We start from the raw sequence: 19,670 nt of genomic DNA on the forward strand, positions 1-19,670 counted from the left end.
AAAACACACAACCAAAGTAGCTCCCACTCTAACCCCTGAACAGTTTTTGAAAGTCCTTTCGAAAGGCAACGTATGTCAGGTTCAGGAAACTGAAATCGGACAAGGCAGTTGAATATGAAGGAAGCAGGAATGAAATTAAACAAGGATACTAGGATGGCTAAAAGAGGTCATGAATTGTCCTTTGCCAGTAGGATCACAAAGAATCCCACGGCTTTTTATAAGTACATTAGGAGCAAGAGGGTAGTGTGGAAATATAGAAAAAGGACCATTATAGATCACTAGGCTTACTGGGATATTAGAATTAAAGCTTACTTCAGCAACTAATATCAAACAAGATGTTAGCAGTTGTAACTACATATTGCAATATCTTGGAATAACAAAGGCCATCTGTGTTCTGACCTTAAAGTGTGTAACCACAACGAGGGTGTGATACTGACACCAGACACTGAAATATAGATAAGGAAAGGTTTGTCTCTATAAGAAGACGTTACTCAAAAATGAATGTGAATTGGATAACATTCTTCCTCTTATGGACCAGATAAGAATAACAATACTGAGGAGTCCATTGAAAAGTGGTGAACTCTGTACTATGACACTTTAATTGCATTGAGGAGGAACCATTACGTGGTCCTATGGTCCTTGGTTATGTGAGTGTATAAAAATGCTATTGTAACTGATGATCGTTGGCTTTACTAGCCTAGCCTTTGACTAGACACTCTCCCCTTGTAGCTGAAAATGTGTTGCTGGAAAAGCGCAGCAGGTCAGGTAGCATCCAAGGAACAGGAGAATCGATGTTTCGGCCTTAAGCCCTTCTGCGCTTTTCCAGCAACACATTTTCAGCTCTGATCTCCAGCATCTGCAGCCTTCACTCTCTCCTCGAAGATTTTTACTCTCCCCTTGTATACAACTATGATAAAAGAAGCTGCAATCTGATGGTCACATACCCTATATTTACCTGTGTGTGTTAAAGAGTCAAACCAGAGTTGAAACTTCGACAGTAGCAAGGGAAAGGGTAGGTCTCACTCAATGATTCTCCTCTATATATGACTAATTTGCCTGTTTCTGAAGAGAGGGATGCCAATGGTCCTTTGTCCATTTTGATTAATTATTGTAAAAGATTATGATAGGTGCAAATCAAGTGAACACACAAAAAAAAATCACTGTTCCCATTAGCAGAAGATACAAGAACTGATGGAAAGATGATTGAGCAAGAGACACAGAAATTTTTTAGGTACCTTTCAAGCAGCAAAATGTAATGACCTTGAAATTGTTACCTATGTGGGTAGCAGAGACAATTAATGATTTTGAAAGAAAATTGACACACAGTGCAGGAATGAACTTACAGGGCTATGGGGATAATGCAGGGCAATGGGACTGATTCATTAACCTGCTCAATCAAACTAAAATCAGGTTAAACAGTCCCGGATGCTGCGCTGTAACATAAACGCAATCAAACAGTTCACGGAAACTTATAAAAGGCAAACGGATGCTTACTAAATCAGAATAACACGATCTGAGCCACTCCAGCCCCTGTGGTACTCGCTGGTTTCTGAAGGCCTCTGTTGTGTCAATGGCTTCCTCTCCAGAGGCACCCAAGTGTGAATGTAACCTTGAGAGAGTGGCCAGGCAGTCAGGCACAATTGCCCCATCCATGGCCTGTTGCCTGGACCTGTTAATGGTCACTTTGGCCAGTGCCCAGGGGCAAGCCCAACAACCTGGTTGTCCCTCCCCAGAAGGGGTGCCCACAGATTAGGAACAGGGGGCTGACATGCAACCAGAACCTCAGGAGCTGCCCCTTTAAAACAAAAACTAAACAGGGACTGCAACTGAAAACATTCCACGTCAATATGGACAACCATTTCCCCCAATGCTGCGATGGGCAGAGTGGCTTCCTTTAGTGTTGGACCGACTGTACCAAGAAACCCAGAAACTAACTGAAACAGGGACTACCTTCACCTCACACAGAGAAAGGGGTCTGAGGGGGAGGGACGAAACGCAAGTGCTTTTTATTGAAAAGTGCACAGCAAGAATCCTTATTGCAGGAAGGTTTCTGGTACTTACCAGTCCGGCTGTTTTGCTTAATGGTGTTGCCTGAGAGGTGGATCGAGTTCCCACCCATATAGCCCTGGGGAAACCTCAGATCCTTCACCTGGCCCTCTGTTATCAGCAAACCAACCTCCAAAACTGGTTCAGCACCATGCCAGAGACGAAGCAGAGGGAAGACAGAAAAAAACAGGTTTTTAAAAATAAACCATGCACTCGCATGACAAAACATCAAATATAATTTATACTGGACTATCCATATTCCACTGTGTGTGTGTGTGTCTGTAAGTGTTGGATGTAGGTTTGCTCGCTGGAAGGTGTCACCATACTAGGTAACACCTTCCAGCTCAGCGAGCAAACCTACATCCAGAACCTCAACTTGAGCTACAAATCTTCTCAAAACTCGCTTGCTTCTCTAAGTGTGTGAGTGCACCTTGGCATGATCTGAATTCATTAGAATCTGTATTAAACGTTGGTCACCATTGTTGTGAAAATCCATCTGGCTCACATATCCTTTAGGGAAGAAAATCTGTCTGTCTTCCCAATCTGCCTGCATGTGACTCCAGACCCATAGCAACTTGGTTGATCTTTAACTACCCTCTGGGCAAATAGGATGGTCAATAAATGCTGTCAAAATCTACATCTCACAAATGAATGTAAAAAAACAGTTTCTCCTTCAAAATGATTTATTTGTTCATGAATGGGATGTGGATGTTGCTGACTGGGCCCAGTATTTACGGGCCACTCCAAACTGTCCTAGAGAAGGTGGGGGTGAGCTGCTTTCATGAACCACTGCAGTCTGTGTGCGCTAGGGGACATTCACAGCGTTGTAAGGAAGGGAGGCCCAGGGATTTTGACCCAATGATAGTGAAAGAGCAGTGATATATTTCCAAGTCAGAATGATGCATTGCTTGGAGGGGCAGGTGCAGGCAGTGCAAATGTCCTCCTGAAGAGTGGAGGTGACAAATTGGGATGTGACACTCAGTTCTATCAGACGGTTCTTGGTAAATCCTGGGGATGAGCAAGTCTCCACAGTATGTGTTAGCATGACCACCTCCTCAAACTAAGGATTAAATTGTTCACTTACTTATCAATCTTGTGAAGAAGATTAAGAACTTTCATTTCAAGTGTGTTACTTAAGGCCAGCATAAGGTCAACAATGGAGGCTCACCAATGATGTTACCTAGCATGGTGATGAAACATCTGAGAACAAATCTATCAGCTCAGCGAGCAACCTTACTACCTGAAACTGAACCTGATCTACAAATATTGCTAGCATTTGTTGCCCATTCCTTAACTGCCATGGGATTAAGGGATTTGTTGAGACATTTCAGAGGACATTGTTGTCAGCCTACAGCCATATGCAGAGTAGACCAAAGAACAGCAGATTTCCTTCCCTACAGGAGATCAGGGATGTAGTAGATTTGTATAACAATTGACAATAATTTACAGGTCATCATCACTGAGACGATATCAGATTTTTATTATTCAAAACATACGCTTGGCAGCATCTGTAAGGAGATATCAGAGTTAACATTCTGGGTCCGGTGATCCTTCCTCAGAAGTGTAAGGGTACATAAATTTTGTATGCGGTTTACTAATGGGGAAATGATAGCTTAGTGGTATTATTGGCTGGACTGTTAATCCAAAGAGACAGGTGCATTCTGGGAACCTGGGTTCAAACCTCCAATTATGCGACTAATGATGACCATGTGTCAATTGCTGGGAAAATCCATCTGATGTGACTCCAAACCCACAGCAATGTGGCTAACTCTTAAATGCCCTTTGGACAATAAATGCCGGCCTAGCCCTTTTCCCATGAAGTAATTTTTTTTACAAAGTACACTCCAATGAAGAGCAAGTTGACTTCTGGAAGAGTATATTACCATATGGGAAGGAGACTGATTGGCACAGATTTGAAACTTGGGGACATGTCTTGGAGATCACTGGAGCATGCTGCCTGTGAGTCTTGGCTTTAAACAACAAACCCCAACTCCAATAACAAACTCCACACTCAAGCACTTTATCAGGTGGGATCAGAATCTTGGTGAATGTGTTTCCTGCATCTACTTGGCCCAGTAGGTTCAAAATGGACTGAACGGTCAACTTTTTCATGCAGTTAAAAAGACTAGGATTGTTTTCACTGGGAAGATGGTGGTTGAGAGGAGACCTGATGTTGGTCTACACAATTATGAGAGGTATAGATAGGGTGGATAATCAGAGGCTTTCACCCAGGTTTGAAATTTCAATTACAAGGGGGCACAGGTTCAAGGTGAGAGGGGGAAAAGTTTAAGGGAGATGCGACAGGGACATTTTTCACGCAGAGAGTGATAGGAGCCTGGAACACATTGCAAGAAGAGTTGGTGAAAGCAGGCACATTGGTGACATCTAAGAGGCATCTGGATGGTTACATGAAAAGGAAGAGAGGAGAGGGATACAGACCAAATAAAAGCATGAGGTTTGTTTATTAGTTCAGTTAGGGCATGATGACGTAGGAGAAAGTGATGACGTACACAGGCTTGGAGGGCTGAGGGCCTATTCCTGTGCTGTACATTTTTCTTTGAACATCTGTTCTTATTAAATCTATCTGTGCAACAGATTTCCACAGTCTTTCTCCAGGTAAATAATATTGATCACTTATTGCTCTTGCAAAGTCAATAGCTTTACATTTTTACATGTTACATTCTATCTACCGAGTTTTTACCCACTCACTTAAACTGTCTGCATTCCTGATGCAAAGTCTTTGTGTCATCCTCACTGCTTGCCTTCCCATCCATTTTATAGTCATCCACAAACTTGGAACATTATTTTCCTCATCAAATCATTAACACGTATTGCAAATAATTGTTCCTCAGGCACTGATCCCTTTGATGCACCACCAGCTGCAAGCTGCTATCCTGAAAATGAACTCCCTGATTTATTTTAGTTTGCCAATTCACTATCTATCCTAATATGCTACCCCCAATATTGTGGGATCTTATACAATCAAATAACCTTATGGGCGGTACCTCATTGAATGCATTTTTGAGATCTAAATATATTGCATCTAGAGTCATAGAGATGTACAGCACGGAAACAGACCCTTCAGTCCAACCCGTCCATGCTGACCAGATATCCCAACCCAATCTAGTCCCATCTGCCAGCACCCAGCCCATATCCCTCCAAACCCTTCCTATTCATATACCCATCCAAATGCCTCTTAAATGGTTCAATTGTACCAGCCTCCACCACATCCTCTGGCAGCTGATTCCATACACGTACCACCCTCTGCATGAAAACGTTGCCCCTTAGGTCCCTTTTATATCTTTCCCCTCTCACCCTAAACCTATGCCCTCTAGTTCTGAACTCCCCCATCCCGGGGAAAAGACCCCTCAGCCTCCGACGCTCCAGGGAACCCAGCCCCAGCCTGTTCAGCCTCTCCCTATAGCTCAAATCATCCAACTCTGGCAACATCCTTGTAAATCTTTTCTGAACCCTTTCAAGTTTCACAACATTTTTCCGACAGGAAGGAGACCAGAATTTGCACGCAATATTCCAACAGTGGCCTAACCAATCTACTGTCCCTTTATCTATCCTGCTTGTTAGCTCCTCAGAGAAGTTTAGTTAACATCAGGTATGAAACTGTGCTGACTCTGCACGATTGTATCATGTATTTCAAATGCTCTCCTGTTACAAACTTTTTAACAGGCTCTAACATTTTCCAAATGACAGATGCTCAGTTAACTGGCCCATAGCTGCCTGTTTTTTTATTGTATCCTTCCCTTTTTGAAGAAAGGTATTACATTGGGAGTCTTTCAATCCTTTGGGACTTTTCCAAAATCTAAGGATTATCGGAGGATTACCACCGGTGCATCCAATATTTCCATAGCTACTTCCTTTAAACCCTTCATTTTTTAGTATTTTTGAAAAGTTATTAATTTGCTCTACCATGAAGACTGATACAAAGAATTTATTCAACATCTCTATTTCCTGGTTCCCCTTTTTGTTGTTTTCTCAGCCTCATTCTCTAAATGCCTATGTTCACTTTGGCCTCAATGGTCCACTTTAAAGAAGCTCTTGCTGTCTATTTTTAAATTGTTTGCTGATTTACCCTCAAAGGATATTTTCTTCTTTTTTTAGTCATCTTTTGCTGGCTTTTAAAACTTTCCCAATCCTCTGGCTTTCCACAAATCTTTGCGATTCCTTATGCTGGATTCTACGCTTAGCTTCCTTGATTAACAATGTTCAGTTTATCCCCTTCCTATAATCCATCTTCCTCACTGGGATATATCTTTGCTGTGAGTCTATTTTCTTAAACACCTGTCATTGTCCCTCAACCATCTTCTGCTAAACTCCTTTCCCAAACCACTCCAGCCAACACATGCCTTTGCAGTTACCGTTGTTTAACTTGAGCACAGTTGATTCTGACCCAAGCTCCTCACTCTCGAATGGAATGCTACTTTTATCTTGTATGGTCACTGTTCCCAAGGGGGTTTTTAACCCTGAGATCATTTATGAAACCTGCCTCATTACACATTACCAGATCCAAAATAGCCTGCTCCCTCAACAAAGAAAGAACAAAGAACAGCGAAAGCTGGAAATCTGGAACCAATACAGAAATCGCTAGAAAAACTCAACAGGTTTGGCAGCATCAATGCGGAGAAAGCAGAGTTAACGTTTTGAGACCAGTGACCCTTCCTCTCTCCACCTGGTGCCGGTGCCTAACTGGATCTGTAACATATTGTTCGAGGAAACTGTCCTGAACACACTCTATGAATTCGTCTTCATGGCTACCTTTGGTAATTTGATTTTCCCAATCTACATGAGGATTAAAGTTATTAAAATGATTTAATGTATTGCTTTTTTTTTAACATGCCCTCATTATCTCAATTGGCACTTCTGAGGCTACAGGTTCATTAATCATTCCATTTGGCAGGGAACATTTTGAGGCAAGACCTGCACCCAAGGAAATGGGGAGCGATTTAGTCATGAATTGACTAACCCACCTCCCCCGGGATAACCATTGGAATTATTGCTTGGGCGCCCCACCATGTTTTTAGCTGGTGGAATTGGAAACTCTGTAAAATCCAGTCTGGGACAGTTAAAGAATATCAGTGGAACAGTGCAGTTTTTGGAAGGCAATTCAACATTTTCTGATCCGAGACATTTTATGCTGTACAAGAAAAATGAATTCAAATTTTTCTCAAGCTCTAATGGTAGAATTTGAAATTGTGTTCTCTGTGCCACTGAGTCACCATTCGTCCACCCTACTGTGAGTATGATAGTGAAACGATATAATTTCTGCCCTGCAGCCTTGAATTTAATTACAAGCAAAATACATCTGCAAGTTCACCCAACATTAAGAAGAAGCAATGCCATTTATTCTAGACATATATTTTGCAGATTGAATGCAATTTGTGAAGACAATGCAGATAGATTTCCTCTTGATACTATTAAACACCTTAAAGTGGAGAAAAAACTTACTGTGTTTTCCCAGTCCCAGAGAGTTTTTAACGTCTTTAAAAACACACTTATTATTTGGCCAGAAATAAGCAAGTGAATGAGACTTTTCTGTCACGTTTGTGATCAGATTTCTCCTCGGTCATTCTGCTGAAAAACGCACCCTAACTTGATCTCACAAACCCCGGGTCAATCTATTCCAGTAGCGTATCAGCACTGAGAACTCAGGTGGTCATCTACTTATACTCCCATCTAACAGGACAAATCCAAGCTGGCCATTTATTACCTTCATCATCAGTCCTGTCAATAGACAATAGACAATAGGTGCAGGAGTAGGCCATTTTGCCCTTCAAGCCAGCACCACCATTCATTATGATCATGGCTGATCATCCTCAATCAGTATCCTGTTCCTGCCTTATCCCCATAACCCTTGATTCCACAATCCTTGAGAGCTCTATCCAACTCTTTCTTAAATGAATCCAGAGACTGAGCCTCCACTGCCCTCTGGGGCAGAGCATTCCACACAGCCACCACTCTCTGGGTGAAGAAGTTTCTCCTCAACTCTGTCCTAAATGGCCTACCCCTTATTTTTGAGCTGTGTCCTCTGGTTCAGGACTCATCCATCAGCGGAAATATGCTTCCTGCCTCCAGAGTGTCCAATCCTTTAATAATCTTATACGTCTCAATCAGATCCCCCCTCAGCCTTCTGAACTCAAGGGTATACAAGCCCAGTCGCTCCAATCTTTCAACGTAAGATAGTCCCTCTATTCCGGAAATTGACCTCGTGAACCTACGCTGCATTCCCTCAATAGCCAGAATGTCTTTCCTCAAATTTGGACCAAAACTGCACACAATATTCCAGGTGCAGTCTCACCAGGGCCCTGTACAGCTGCAGAAGAACCTCTTTGCTTCTCTACTCAATTCTTCTTGTTATGAAGGCTAGCATGCTATTAGCTTTCTTCACTGCCTGTTGAACTGTGGTATTGTGGATTGAGGCAGACATCAATTAATGGGCCCAAGGGCCTTTTTCTGTGCTGGAGACCTCTACAACTCATGACACCTTCCCACTCAGATTCAGCCCAGTTCGGGTGCCTTCAAGACCAGATCATCCCAACCCTGCTCTATACAGGAGCTAAATTTCATAGAGGGGAGATAAGATTATTTGACAACGTTGAGGCAGTAATATGGATCGAGTGCGAAGCAAAACAGAAATCAACTGGGGTCAATAATAAATCTCTTCAATGGCCTGGAAGGATGACAGGCACAGAGAAAGATGGCTCTAACTACTGAAAGTTCTCCACTGGGGTGCAAGAGTAGCTCCTCAGAACAGTGTCCTCTGTGAGACTTTCTCCATAGAGACATACAGCATGGAAACAGACTCTTCAGTCCAACCAGTCCACGGTGACCAGATATCCTAACCTAATCTAGTCCCATATCCCTCTAAACCCTTCCTATTCATATACTAACATGAATTTTGGGCAACACAGTGGCTCAGTGGTTAGCACTGTTGAGTCACAGCACCAGGGTCCTGGGTTCAATTCCCGCCTGTCTGTGTTGAGTTTGCACATTCTCCCTGTGTCTGCGTGGGTTTCCCCCGGATGCTCCAGTTTCTTCCCACAGTCCAAAGATGTGCAGGTCAGGTGAATTGGCCATGCTAAATTGCCCAGAGTGTTAGGTGCGTAAGTCAGGTGTAAATATAGGGTAGGGGAATGGGTTTCAGTGGGTTTCTCTTCGGAGGGGCAGTGTGGACCTGTTGTGCCAAAGGGCCTGTTTCCACACTGTAGAGAATCTAATCCAGATGTCATTTAAATGCTGTAATTGTACCAGTCTCCATTATTCCCTCTGGCAGCTCATTCCATCCAAGCACCACCCTCTGTGTGAAAATATTGCCCCTTAGGTCTCACTGGTCACAGGCCTCCAGTCTGAAAAGCAACCCTCCACCACCACCCTCTGTCTTCTATCTTTGAGCCAGTTCTGTATCCAAATGTGAGATCTAACCTTGCTAACCAGTCTCCCATGGGGAACCTTGTCGAACGCCTTACTGAAGTTCATATAGATCATGGCCACTGCTCTGCCCTCATCAATCCTCTTTGTTACTTCTCCAGCTGGCCTCCGTGCTATCAGGAGTGGTCAGTGCCCTGTCAATTCTGGTATTCAGCTTCATTGATAGCACCTGAGGATAATGAAGTAGCCTACTCCAGATATGGATAACAACATCCAAACTTGGCGTGTGAATTGACATATTTTCCACTATAAGAAGGAAGTCATTCAGCCCATTGAATCTGCTCTGTCATTCAATAGATCATGGCTGATTTAATAATTATCAACTCCATTTTTCTGCCTTTTCCCCATTACCCTTAAAGGATCACAGGATTAGTTCAGGACAAAAGGAGGCCATTCAGCCCATTGTGCTGACACCAGCTCTTTTATTTAATCAGACTTTATTATCTGAAGCCAATCTTCGGCATTTTCCCCGTATCCATGTGCACTATTACCCACCAAAAACACCCAATGCCCTCTTGAATGCCTCAATTGAACTTCCCTCTGTCATATTTCCTGGCAGTAACCCTTGATTGCATAACTGATTAAATCCTGCCCATCTCAGCCTTCAATATGCTTAATGACACAACCTCGACAGACTCACGCCTCAGAGAAGAAATTCTTCCCCATCTCAGCTTTAGTGCGTGACTCTTTACACTGAGATAACACCCTCTGATCCGAGACTCTGCCATGAATGGAAATAATCTCTCTGCACCTAACCTGTCAAGACCTCTTTGGTCTGTACGTTTCAATAAGGTCTTTCATTCTTCTAAACTTCAATGAGTAGAGGCTCACACTACTCAACCTCTCGTCATGAGGCAGTCCTTCCACACCGAATCAATCTTCCCTGACAAAGGGTTAATGGACTCAGACCATAAACTTGTCTTTCTCTCTGTAGAAATATTCGAGCAGGAGGTTGGAAAAACATTGTAAGGCAGGTAGCATCAGGAGATGGCGAATTCAACATTTCAGGTAATGCTGTGTTTTGCGAGCCTCCTGCTTGTCTACTTTTGGATTCTAGCACCTGCAGTTTCTTTGTCTCTTTCTCTGCACAGATTCTGCCAGACCTGCTGACTCTCTCCAGCACAGTTTGTTTTTGAACTTTCCCTGGCCAATCTCAAATGCCAGCATAACTTCCTTCAGATCAGGGGTTGAAAACTGTTCACAGTATTCCATTCTTTCCATACCAATCAACAACAAAGGAAGGAAAACCTCAGAAGCTACTAACACTGAGTTTCCACCATCAACCTCACGGGGAGTGTCAATGTGAATGACATGCTTGAATGGACAGGTCATCATCATGGCTATGGCTGCAACCACAGGTTGCATAACTCACCACATATGTCCTCAGAGATTTCCATACATTCTTCAATAATTGAGGGACTGAGTTTAATGAAATATGCCCCACTAATCTTGATGAGCAGCACTCCACCAATGCTGACAAAGACTGAAGGCAGAACAGACTGTATTAGATTCTCTACAGCGTGGAAACAGGCCCTTCGGCCCAACCAGTCCACGCCAATTCTCTGGAGAGTAACCCACCCAGACTAATGCACCTAACACTATGGGCAATTTAGCGTGGCCAATTCACCTGACCTGCACATCTTTGGACTGTGGGAGGAAACCGGAACACCCGGAGAAAACCCACACAGACACGGAGAGAATGTACAAACTCCACACAGACAGTTGCCCAAGGCTAGAATCGAACCTGGGACCCTGGTGCTGTGAGGCAACAGTGCTAACCACTGAGCCACCGTGCCGTATGCGAGATATCCGTACCACTGGACACAATGTCTGACCCTGTCCACCACCAACACACTGATGGCTTCAAGGATGCACCATCCGAAGGAGGTGCTGGAGCTAATCTAGCTTCAACAGACCCTCTTGGACAAATGACAAGCCTTTCCCTTTGTCAGCAAGACAGTCCCCTGCCCAGAATGCAGTGAGCCTCATAGCAGCAGCACACAGACAATTGTCTCAGGCTTTAGTTAGTCTCGCCTGACTAACCAATGAAAAATCTTAACACCAGAAAAAAAAACAGTGAAGAGTACCCGAGTGGATTTTCTGAATGTTTCTGCCCCTTCAAAAAATAGGGAGCTCTGAAATGAAGAAAACACACATATTTCAATCAGAAAGTGCTGGAGAAACGCAGCAGATCTGGCAGCTTCCATGTTAGAGTCATAGAGATGTACAGCATGGAAACAGACCCTTCAGTCCAACCCGTCCAGGCTGACCAGATAGCCTAACCCAATCGAGTCCCACCTGCCAGCACCCGACCCATATCCCTCCAAACCCTTCCTATTCATATACCCATCCAGATGGCTGTGAAATGTTGCACTTGTACCAGACTCAACCACATCCTCTGGCAGCTCATTCCATACACGTACCACTTTCTGCGTGAAAAAGTTGCCCCTTAGGTCCCTTTTATATCTTTCCCCTATCACCCTAAACCTATGCCTTCTCATTCTGGACTCCCCAACTCCAGGGAAAAGACTTTGTCTATTTATCCTATCCATGCCCCTCATGATTTTGTAAACCTTTATAAGGTCACCCCTCAGCCTCCGACGCTCCAGGGAAAACAGCCCCAGCCTGTTCAGCCTCTCCCTGTAGCTCAAATCTTCCAACCCTGGCAACATCCTTGTAAATCTTTTCTGAACCCTTTCAGGTTTCACATCTTTCCGATAGGAAGGAGACCAGAATTGCACGCAATATTCCAACAGTGGCCTAAACAATGTTCTGTACAGCCGCAACATGACCTCCCAACTCCTGTACTTAATATTTGGACCAATAAAGAAAAGCATACCAAATGCCTTCTTCACTATCCTACCTACCTGCGACTCCACTTTCAAGGATCTAAGAACCTGCACTCCAAGGTCTCTTTGTTCAGCAACACTCTCTAGGACCATACCATTAAGTGTATAAGTCCTGCTACGATTTGCTTTTCCAAAATGCAGCAGCTCGCAGTATTAACAGAGTTAACCTTTTAAGTCAAGTGACTCATCTTCAGAAATTTACAAGTCTTTCTGAGTTAAACAGGCAGATCTAAAACTTGCAGAACATTGGAAACGTTCTCTGAATAATTCTACTGGGAACCCAAGAGGGATGAGAACATCTCAAAATTCATGCCAAATAAAACAGCAATGCACATATTACCTGGCCTGTAATTGCTCACAGCTAACATTGTACCCAATCTGTAATAATTCACAGCTAACACAGTACCCAATCTGTAATAGCTCACAGCTAACACTGTACCCAATCTGTAACAGCTCACAGCTAACACTGTACCTAATCTGTAACAGCTCACAGCTAACACTGTACCCAATCTGTAATAATTCACAGCTAACACTGTACCCAATCTGTAACAGCTCACAGCTAACACTGTACCCAATCTGTAATAATTCACATCTAACGTTGTACCCAATCTGTAAGAGCACACAGATAACACTGTACCCAATCTGTAACAGCTCACAGCTAACACTGTACCCAATCTGTAATAATTCACATCTAACGTTGTACCCAATCTGTAGGGAGCACACAGATAACACTGTACCCAATCTGTAACAGCTCACAGCTAACACTGTACCCAATCTGTAATAATTCACATCTAACATTGTACCCAATCTGTAAGAGCACACAGATAACACTGTACCCAATCTGTAACAGCACACAGATAACACTGTACCCAATCTGTAACAGCTCACAGCTAACACTGTACCCAATCTGTAACAGCACACAGATAACACTGTACCTAATCTGTAACAGCTCAGAGCTAACACTGTACCCAATCTGTAAGGGCTCACAGCTAACGCTGAACCCAATCTGTAATAATTCACAGCTAACACTGTACCCAATCTGTAATGACTCACAGCTAACACTGTACCCAATCTGTAATGACTCACAGCTAACAATGTACCCAATCTATAACAGCTCACAGCTAACACTATACCCAATCTGTAACAGCTCACAGCTAACACTGTACCCAATCTGTAATAGCTCACAGCTAACACTGTACCCAATCTGTAACAGCTCACAGCTAACACTGTACCCAATCTGTAACAGCACACAGATAACACTGTACCTAATCTGTAACAGCTCAGAGCTAACACTGTACCCAATCTGTAAGGGCTCACAGCTAACGCTGAACCCAATCTGTAATAATTCACAGCTAACACTGTACCCAATCTGTAATGACTCACAGCTAACACTGTACCCAATCTGTAATGACTCACAGCTAACAATGTACCCAATCTATAACAGCTCACAGCTAACACTATACCCAATCTGTAACAGCTCACAGCTAACACTATACCCAATCTGTAACAGCTCACAGCTAACACTGTACCCAATCTGTAATAATTCACAGCTAACACTGTACCCAATCGGTAATAGCTCACAGCTAACACTGTACCCAATCCGTAACAGCTCACAGCTAAAACTGTACCCAATCTGTAATAATTCCCAGCTAACACAGTACCCAATCTGTAAGGGCTCACAGCTAACACTGTACCCAATCTGTAATAATTCACAGCTAACACTGTACCCAATCTGTAACAGCTCACAGCTAACACTGTACCCAATCTGTAATAGCTCACAGCTAACACTGTACCCAATCTGTAACAGCTCACAGCTAAAACTGTACCCAATCTGTAATAATTCACAGCTAACACTGTACCCAATCTGTAAGGGCTCACAGCTAACACTGAACCCAATCTGTAATAGCTCACAGCTAACACTGCACCCAATCTGTAATAATTCACAGCTAACTCTGCATCCAATCTGTGATTATTCACAGCAAATACTGTACCCAATCAGTCATAGTTCACAGCTAATGCTGTACCCAATCTGTAATAGTTCACAGCTAACGCTGTACCCAATCTGTAATAATTCACTGTTAACACTGTACCCAATCTGTAACAGCTCACAGCTAACACTGTACCCAATCAGTAATAGCTCACAGCCAACAATGTACCCAATGTGTAATAATTCACAGCTAACACTGTACCCAATCTGTAACAGCTCACAGATAACACTGTACCCAATCTGTAATAGCTCACAGCTAACACTGCACCCAATCTGTAATAATTCACAGCTAACGCTGTACCCAATCTGTAATAATTCACTGTTAACACTGTACCCAATCTGTAACAGCTCACAGCTAACACTGTACCCAATCAGTAACAGCTCACAGATAACACTGTACCCAATTTGTAATAATTCACAGCTAACACTACACCCAATCTGTAATAATTCACAGCTAACACTGTACCAATCTGTAATAGCTCACAGCTAACACTGTACCCAATCTGTAACAGCTCACAGATAACACTGTACCCAATCTGTAATAATTCACAGCTAACACCGTACCAATCTGTAACAACTCACAGATAACACTGTACCCAATCTGTAATAGCTCACAGGTAACACTGTACCCAATCCGTAATAATTCACAGCTAACACAGTACACAATCTGTAATAGCTCACAGCAAACACTGTACCCAATCTGTAACGGTTCACAGCTAACACTGTACCCAATCTGTAATAATTGACAGCTAACACTGTACCCAATCTGTAATAATTCACAGCAAACACTGTACCCAATCTTTAATAGCTCACAGCTAACGCTGTACCCAATCTGTAATAATTCACAGCTAACGCTGTACTCAATCTGTAATTATTCACTGCAAACACTGTACCCAATCTGTAATAGCTCACAGCTAACACTGTACCCAATCTGTAACAGCTCACAGCTAACACTGTACCTAATCTGTAATAATTCACAGCAAACACTGTACCCAATCTGTAATAGCTCACAGCTAACCCTGTACCCAATCTGTAATAATTCACAGCTAACGCTGTACTCAATCTGTAATTATTCACAGCAAACACTGTACCCAATCTGTAATAGCTCACAGCTAACGCTGTACCCAATCTGTAATAATTCACAGCTAGCGCTGTACCCAATCTGTAATGATTCACAGCTAACACTGTACACAATCTATAATTATTCACAGCAAACACTTTACCCAATCTGTAATAGCTCACAACTAATACTGTACCCAATCTGTAATAGCTCACAGCTAACACTGTACCCAATCTGTAATAACTCACAGCTAACGCTGTACCCAATCTGTAATAATTCACAGCAAACACTGTACCCAATCTGTAATAGCTCACAGCTAACACTGTACCCAATTTGTAATAGCTCACCAATAACACTGTACCCAATCTGTAATAATTCCGAGCTAACACGGTACCCAATCTGTAAAGGCACACAGCTGACGCTGTACCCAATCTGTAATGTGTCGCAGCTTACACTGTACCCAATCTGTAACAGTTCACAGCTAACACTGTACCCAATCTGTAATAATTCACGGCTAACACTGTACCCAATCTGTAATAGCTCACAGCTAACACTGTACCCAATCTGTAATAATTCACAGCAAACACTGTACCCAATCTGTAATAGCTCACAGCTAACCCTGTACCCAATCTGTAATAATTCACAGCTAACGCTGTACTCAATCTGTAATTATTCACAGCAAACACTGTACCCAATCTGTAATAATTCACGGCTAACACTGTACCCAATCTGTAACAGCTCACAGCTAACACTGTACCTAATCTGTAATAATTCACAGCAAACACTGTACCCAATCTGTAATAGCTCACTGCTAACCCTGTACCCAATCTGTAATAATTCACAGCTAACGCTGTACTCAATCTGTAATTATTAACAGCAAACACTGTACCCAATCTGTAATAGCTCACAGCTAACGCTGTACCCAATCTGTAATAATTCACAGCTAGCGCTGTACCCAATCTGTAATGATTCACAGCTAACACTGTACACAATCTATAATTATTCACAGCAAACACTGTACCCAATCTGTAATAGCTCACAACTAATACTGTACCCAATCTGTAATAGCTCACAGCTAACACTGTACCCAATCTGTAATAACTCACAGCTAACGCTGTACCCAATCTGTAATAATTCACAGCAAACACTGTACTCAATCTGTAATAGCTCACAGCTAACACTGTACCCAATCTGTAATAGCTCACCAATAACACTGTACCCAATCTGTAATAATTCCCAGCTAACACGGTACCCAATCTGTAAAGGCACACAGCTGACGCTGTACCCAATCTGTAATGTGTCGCAGCTAACACTGTACCCAATCTGTAACAGTTCACAGCTAACACTGTACCCAATCTGTAATAATTCACGGCTAACACTGTACCCAATCTGTAATAGCTCACAGCTAACACTGTACCCAATCTGTAATAATTCACAGCAAACACTGTACCCCATCTGTAATAATTCACAGCACTGTACCCAATCTGTAATAGCTCACAGCTAACACTGTACCCAATCTGTAACAGCTCACAGCTAACACTGTACCCAATCTGTAATAATTCACAGCTAACACTGTATCCAATCTGCAACAGCTCACCAATAACACTGTACCCAATCTGTAATAATTCCCAGCTAACACGGTACCCAATCTGTAAACGCACACAGCTGACGCTGTACCCGATCTGTAATGTGTCGCAGCTAACACTGTACCCAATCTGTAACAGCTCACAGCTAACACTGTACCCAATCTGTAATAATTCACAGCTAACACTGTACCCAATCTGTAATAATTCACGGCAACACTGTACCCAATCTGTAACAGCTCACAGCTAACGTAGGACCCAATCTGTAATGTGTCACAGCTAACACTATACCCAATCTGTAACAGCTCACAGCTAACACTGTACCCAATCTGTAATAATTCACAGGTAACGCTGGACCCAATCTGTAATAACACACAGCTAACACTGTACCCAATCTGTAATGGCTCACAGCTAACACTGTACCCAATCTGTAATAATTCACGGCTAACACTGTACCCAATCTGTAACAGCTCACAGCTAACACTGTACCCAATCTGTAATAATTCACAGCAAACACTGTACCCAATCTGTAATAGCTCACAGCTAACGCTGTACCCAATCTGTAATAATTCACAGCTAACGCTGTACTCAATCTGTAATTATTCACAGCAAACACTGTACCCAATCTGTAATAGCTCACAGCTAACCCTGTATCCAATCTGTAATTATTCACAGCAAACACTGTACCCAATCTGTAATAGCTCAGAGCTAACACTGTACCCAATCTGTAATAGCTCACAGCTAACACTGTACCCAATCTGTAATAATTCACAGCTAGCGCTGTACCCAATCTGTAATGATTCACAGCTAACACTGTACACAATCTATAATTATTCACAGCAAACACTGTACCCAATCTGTAATAGCTCACAGCTAATACTGTACCCAATCTGTAATAGCTCACAGCTAACACTGTACCCAATCTGTAATAACTCACAGCTAACGCTGTACCCAATCTGTAATAATTCACAGCAAACGCTGTACCCAATCTGTAATAGCTCACCAATAACACTGTACCCAATCTGTAATAATTCCCAGCTAACACGGTACCCAATCTGTAAAGGCACACAGCTGACGCTGTACCCAATCTGTAATGTGTCGCAGCTAACACTGTACCCAATCTGTAACAGCTCACAGCTAACACTGTACCCATTCTGTAACAGTTCACACCTAACACTGTAACCAATCTGTAATAATTCACGGCTAACACTGTACAGAAAACTGTAACAGCTCACAGCTAACACTGTACCCAATCTGTAACAGCTCACCAATAACACTGTACCCAATCTGTAATAATTCCCAGCTAACACTGTACCCAATCTGTAACAGCTCACCAATAACACTGTACCCAATCTGTAATAATTCACAGCTAACACTGTACCCAATCCGTAATAATTCACAGCTAACACTGTACCCAATCTGTAACAGCTCACCAATAACACTGTACCCAATCTGTAATAATTCACAGCTAACACTGTACCCAATCTGTAACAGCTCACCAATAACACTGTACCCAATCTGTAATAATTCCCAGCTAACACGGTACCCAATCTGTAAACGCACACAGCTGACGCTGTACCCGATCTGTAATGTGTCGCAGCTAACACTGTACCCAATCTGTAACAGCTCACAGCTAACACTGTACCCATTCTGTAACAGTTCACAGCTAACACTGTAACCAATCTGTAATAATTCACGGCTAACACTGTACAGAAAACTGTAACAGCTCACAGCTAACACTGTACCCAATCTGTAACAGCTCACCAATAACACTGTACCCAATCTGTAATAATTCACAGCTAACACTGTACCCAATCCGTAATAATTCACAGCTAACACTGTACCCAATCTGTAACAGCTCACCAATAACACTGTACCCAATCTGTAATAATTCACAGCTAACACTGTACCCAATCTGTAACAGCTCACCAATAACACTGTACCCAATCTGCAAACGTACACAGCTAACACTGTACCCAATCTGTAATAATTCACAGCTAGCGCTGTACCCAATCTGTAATAATTCACAGCTAACACTGTACACAATCTATAATTATTCACAGCAAACACTGTACCCAATCTGTAATAGCTCACAGCTAATACTGTACCCAATCTGTAATAGCTCACAGCTAACACTGTACCCAATCTGTAATAACTCACAGCTAACGCTGTACCCAATCTGTAATAATTCACAGCAAACGCTGTACCCAATCTGTAACAGCTCACAGCTAACACTGTACCCAATCCGAAATAATTCACAGCTAACACTGTACCCAATCTGTAATAGTTCACAGCTAACGTTGTACCCAATCTGTAATAATTCACAGGTAACGCTGGACCCTATCTGTAATAACTCACAGCTAACACTGTACCCAATCTGTAATGGCTCACAGCTAACACTGTACCCAATCTGTAATAATTCACGGCTAACACTGTACCCAATCTGTAACAGCTCACAGCTAACACTGTGCCCAATCTGTAATAGCTCACAGCTAACACTGTACCCAATCTGAAATAATTCACAGCTAACGTTGTACCCAATCTGTAATGTGTCACAGCTAACACTATACTCAATCTGTAACAGCTCACAGCTAACACTGTACCCAATCTGTAAAGGCTCACAACTGACATTGTACTCAATCTGTAATAATACACAGCTAACACTGTACCCAATCTTTAACAGCTCACCCATAACACTGTAACCA

The 19,670-nt window shown here is 42.6% G+C and overlaps 1 protein-coding gene across 17 annotated transcripts in view; it reads right to left on the bottom strand.

The window, feature by feature from the left end:
• The window catches only part of adgrl2a (adhesion G protein-coupled receptor L2a), a 1,095,933-nt gene that overhangs the window by 79,307 nt on the left and 996,956 nt on the right, over positions 1-19,670 (bottom strand). For all 17 annotated transcript variants that reach the window (XM_087990388.1, XM_087990387.1, XM_087990393.1 and 14 more), the window contains one exon: positions 2,062-2,184. In XM_087990388.1, the coding sequence (XP_087846514.1) occupies positions 2,062-2,184 (123 nt within the window). The remainder of the gene's footprint in view (positions 1-2,061; positions 2,185-19,670) is intronic.

This window comes from Chiloscyllium plagiosum, unplaced genomic scaffold (genome assembly GCF_037043375.1).
Source record: "Chiloscyllium plagiosum isolate Xiang-an unplaced genomic scaffold, Cpla_swu_hap1 HiC_scaffold_9, whole genome shotgun sequence".
Lineage (NCBI taxonomy): Eukaryota > Metazoa > Chordata > Chondrichthyes > Orectolobiformes > Hemiscylliidae > Chiloscyllium > Chiloscyllium plagiosum.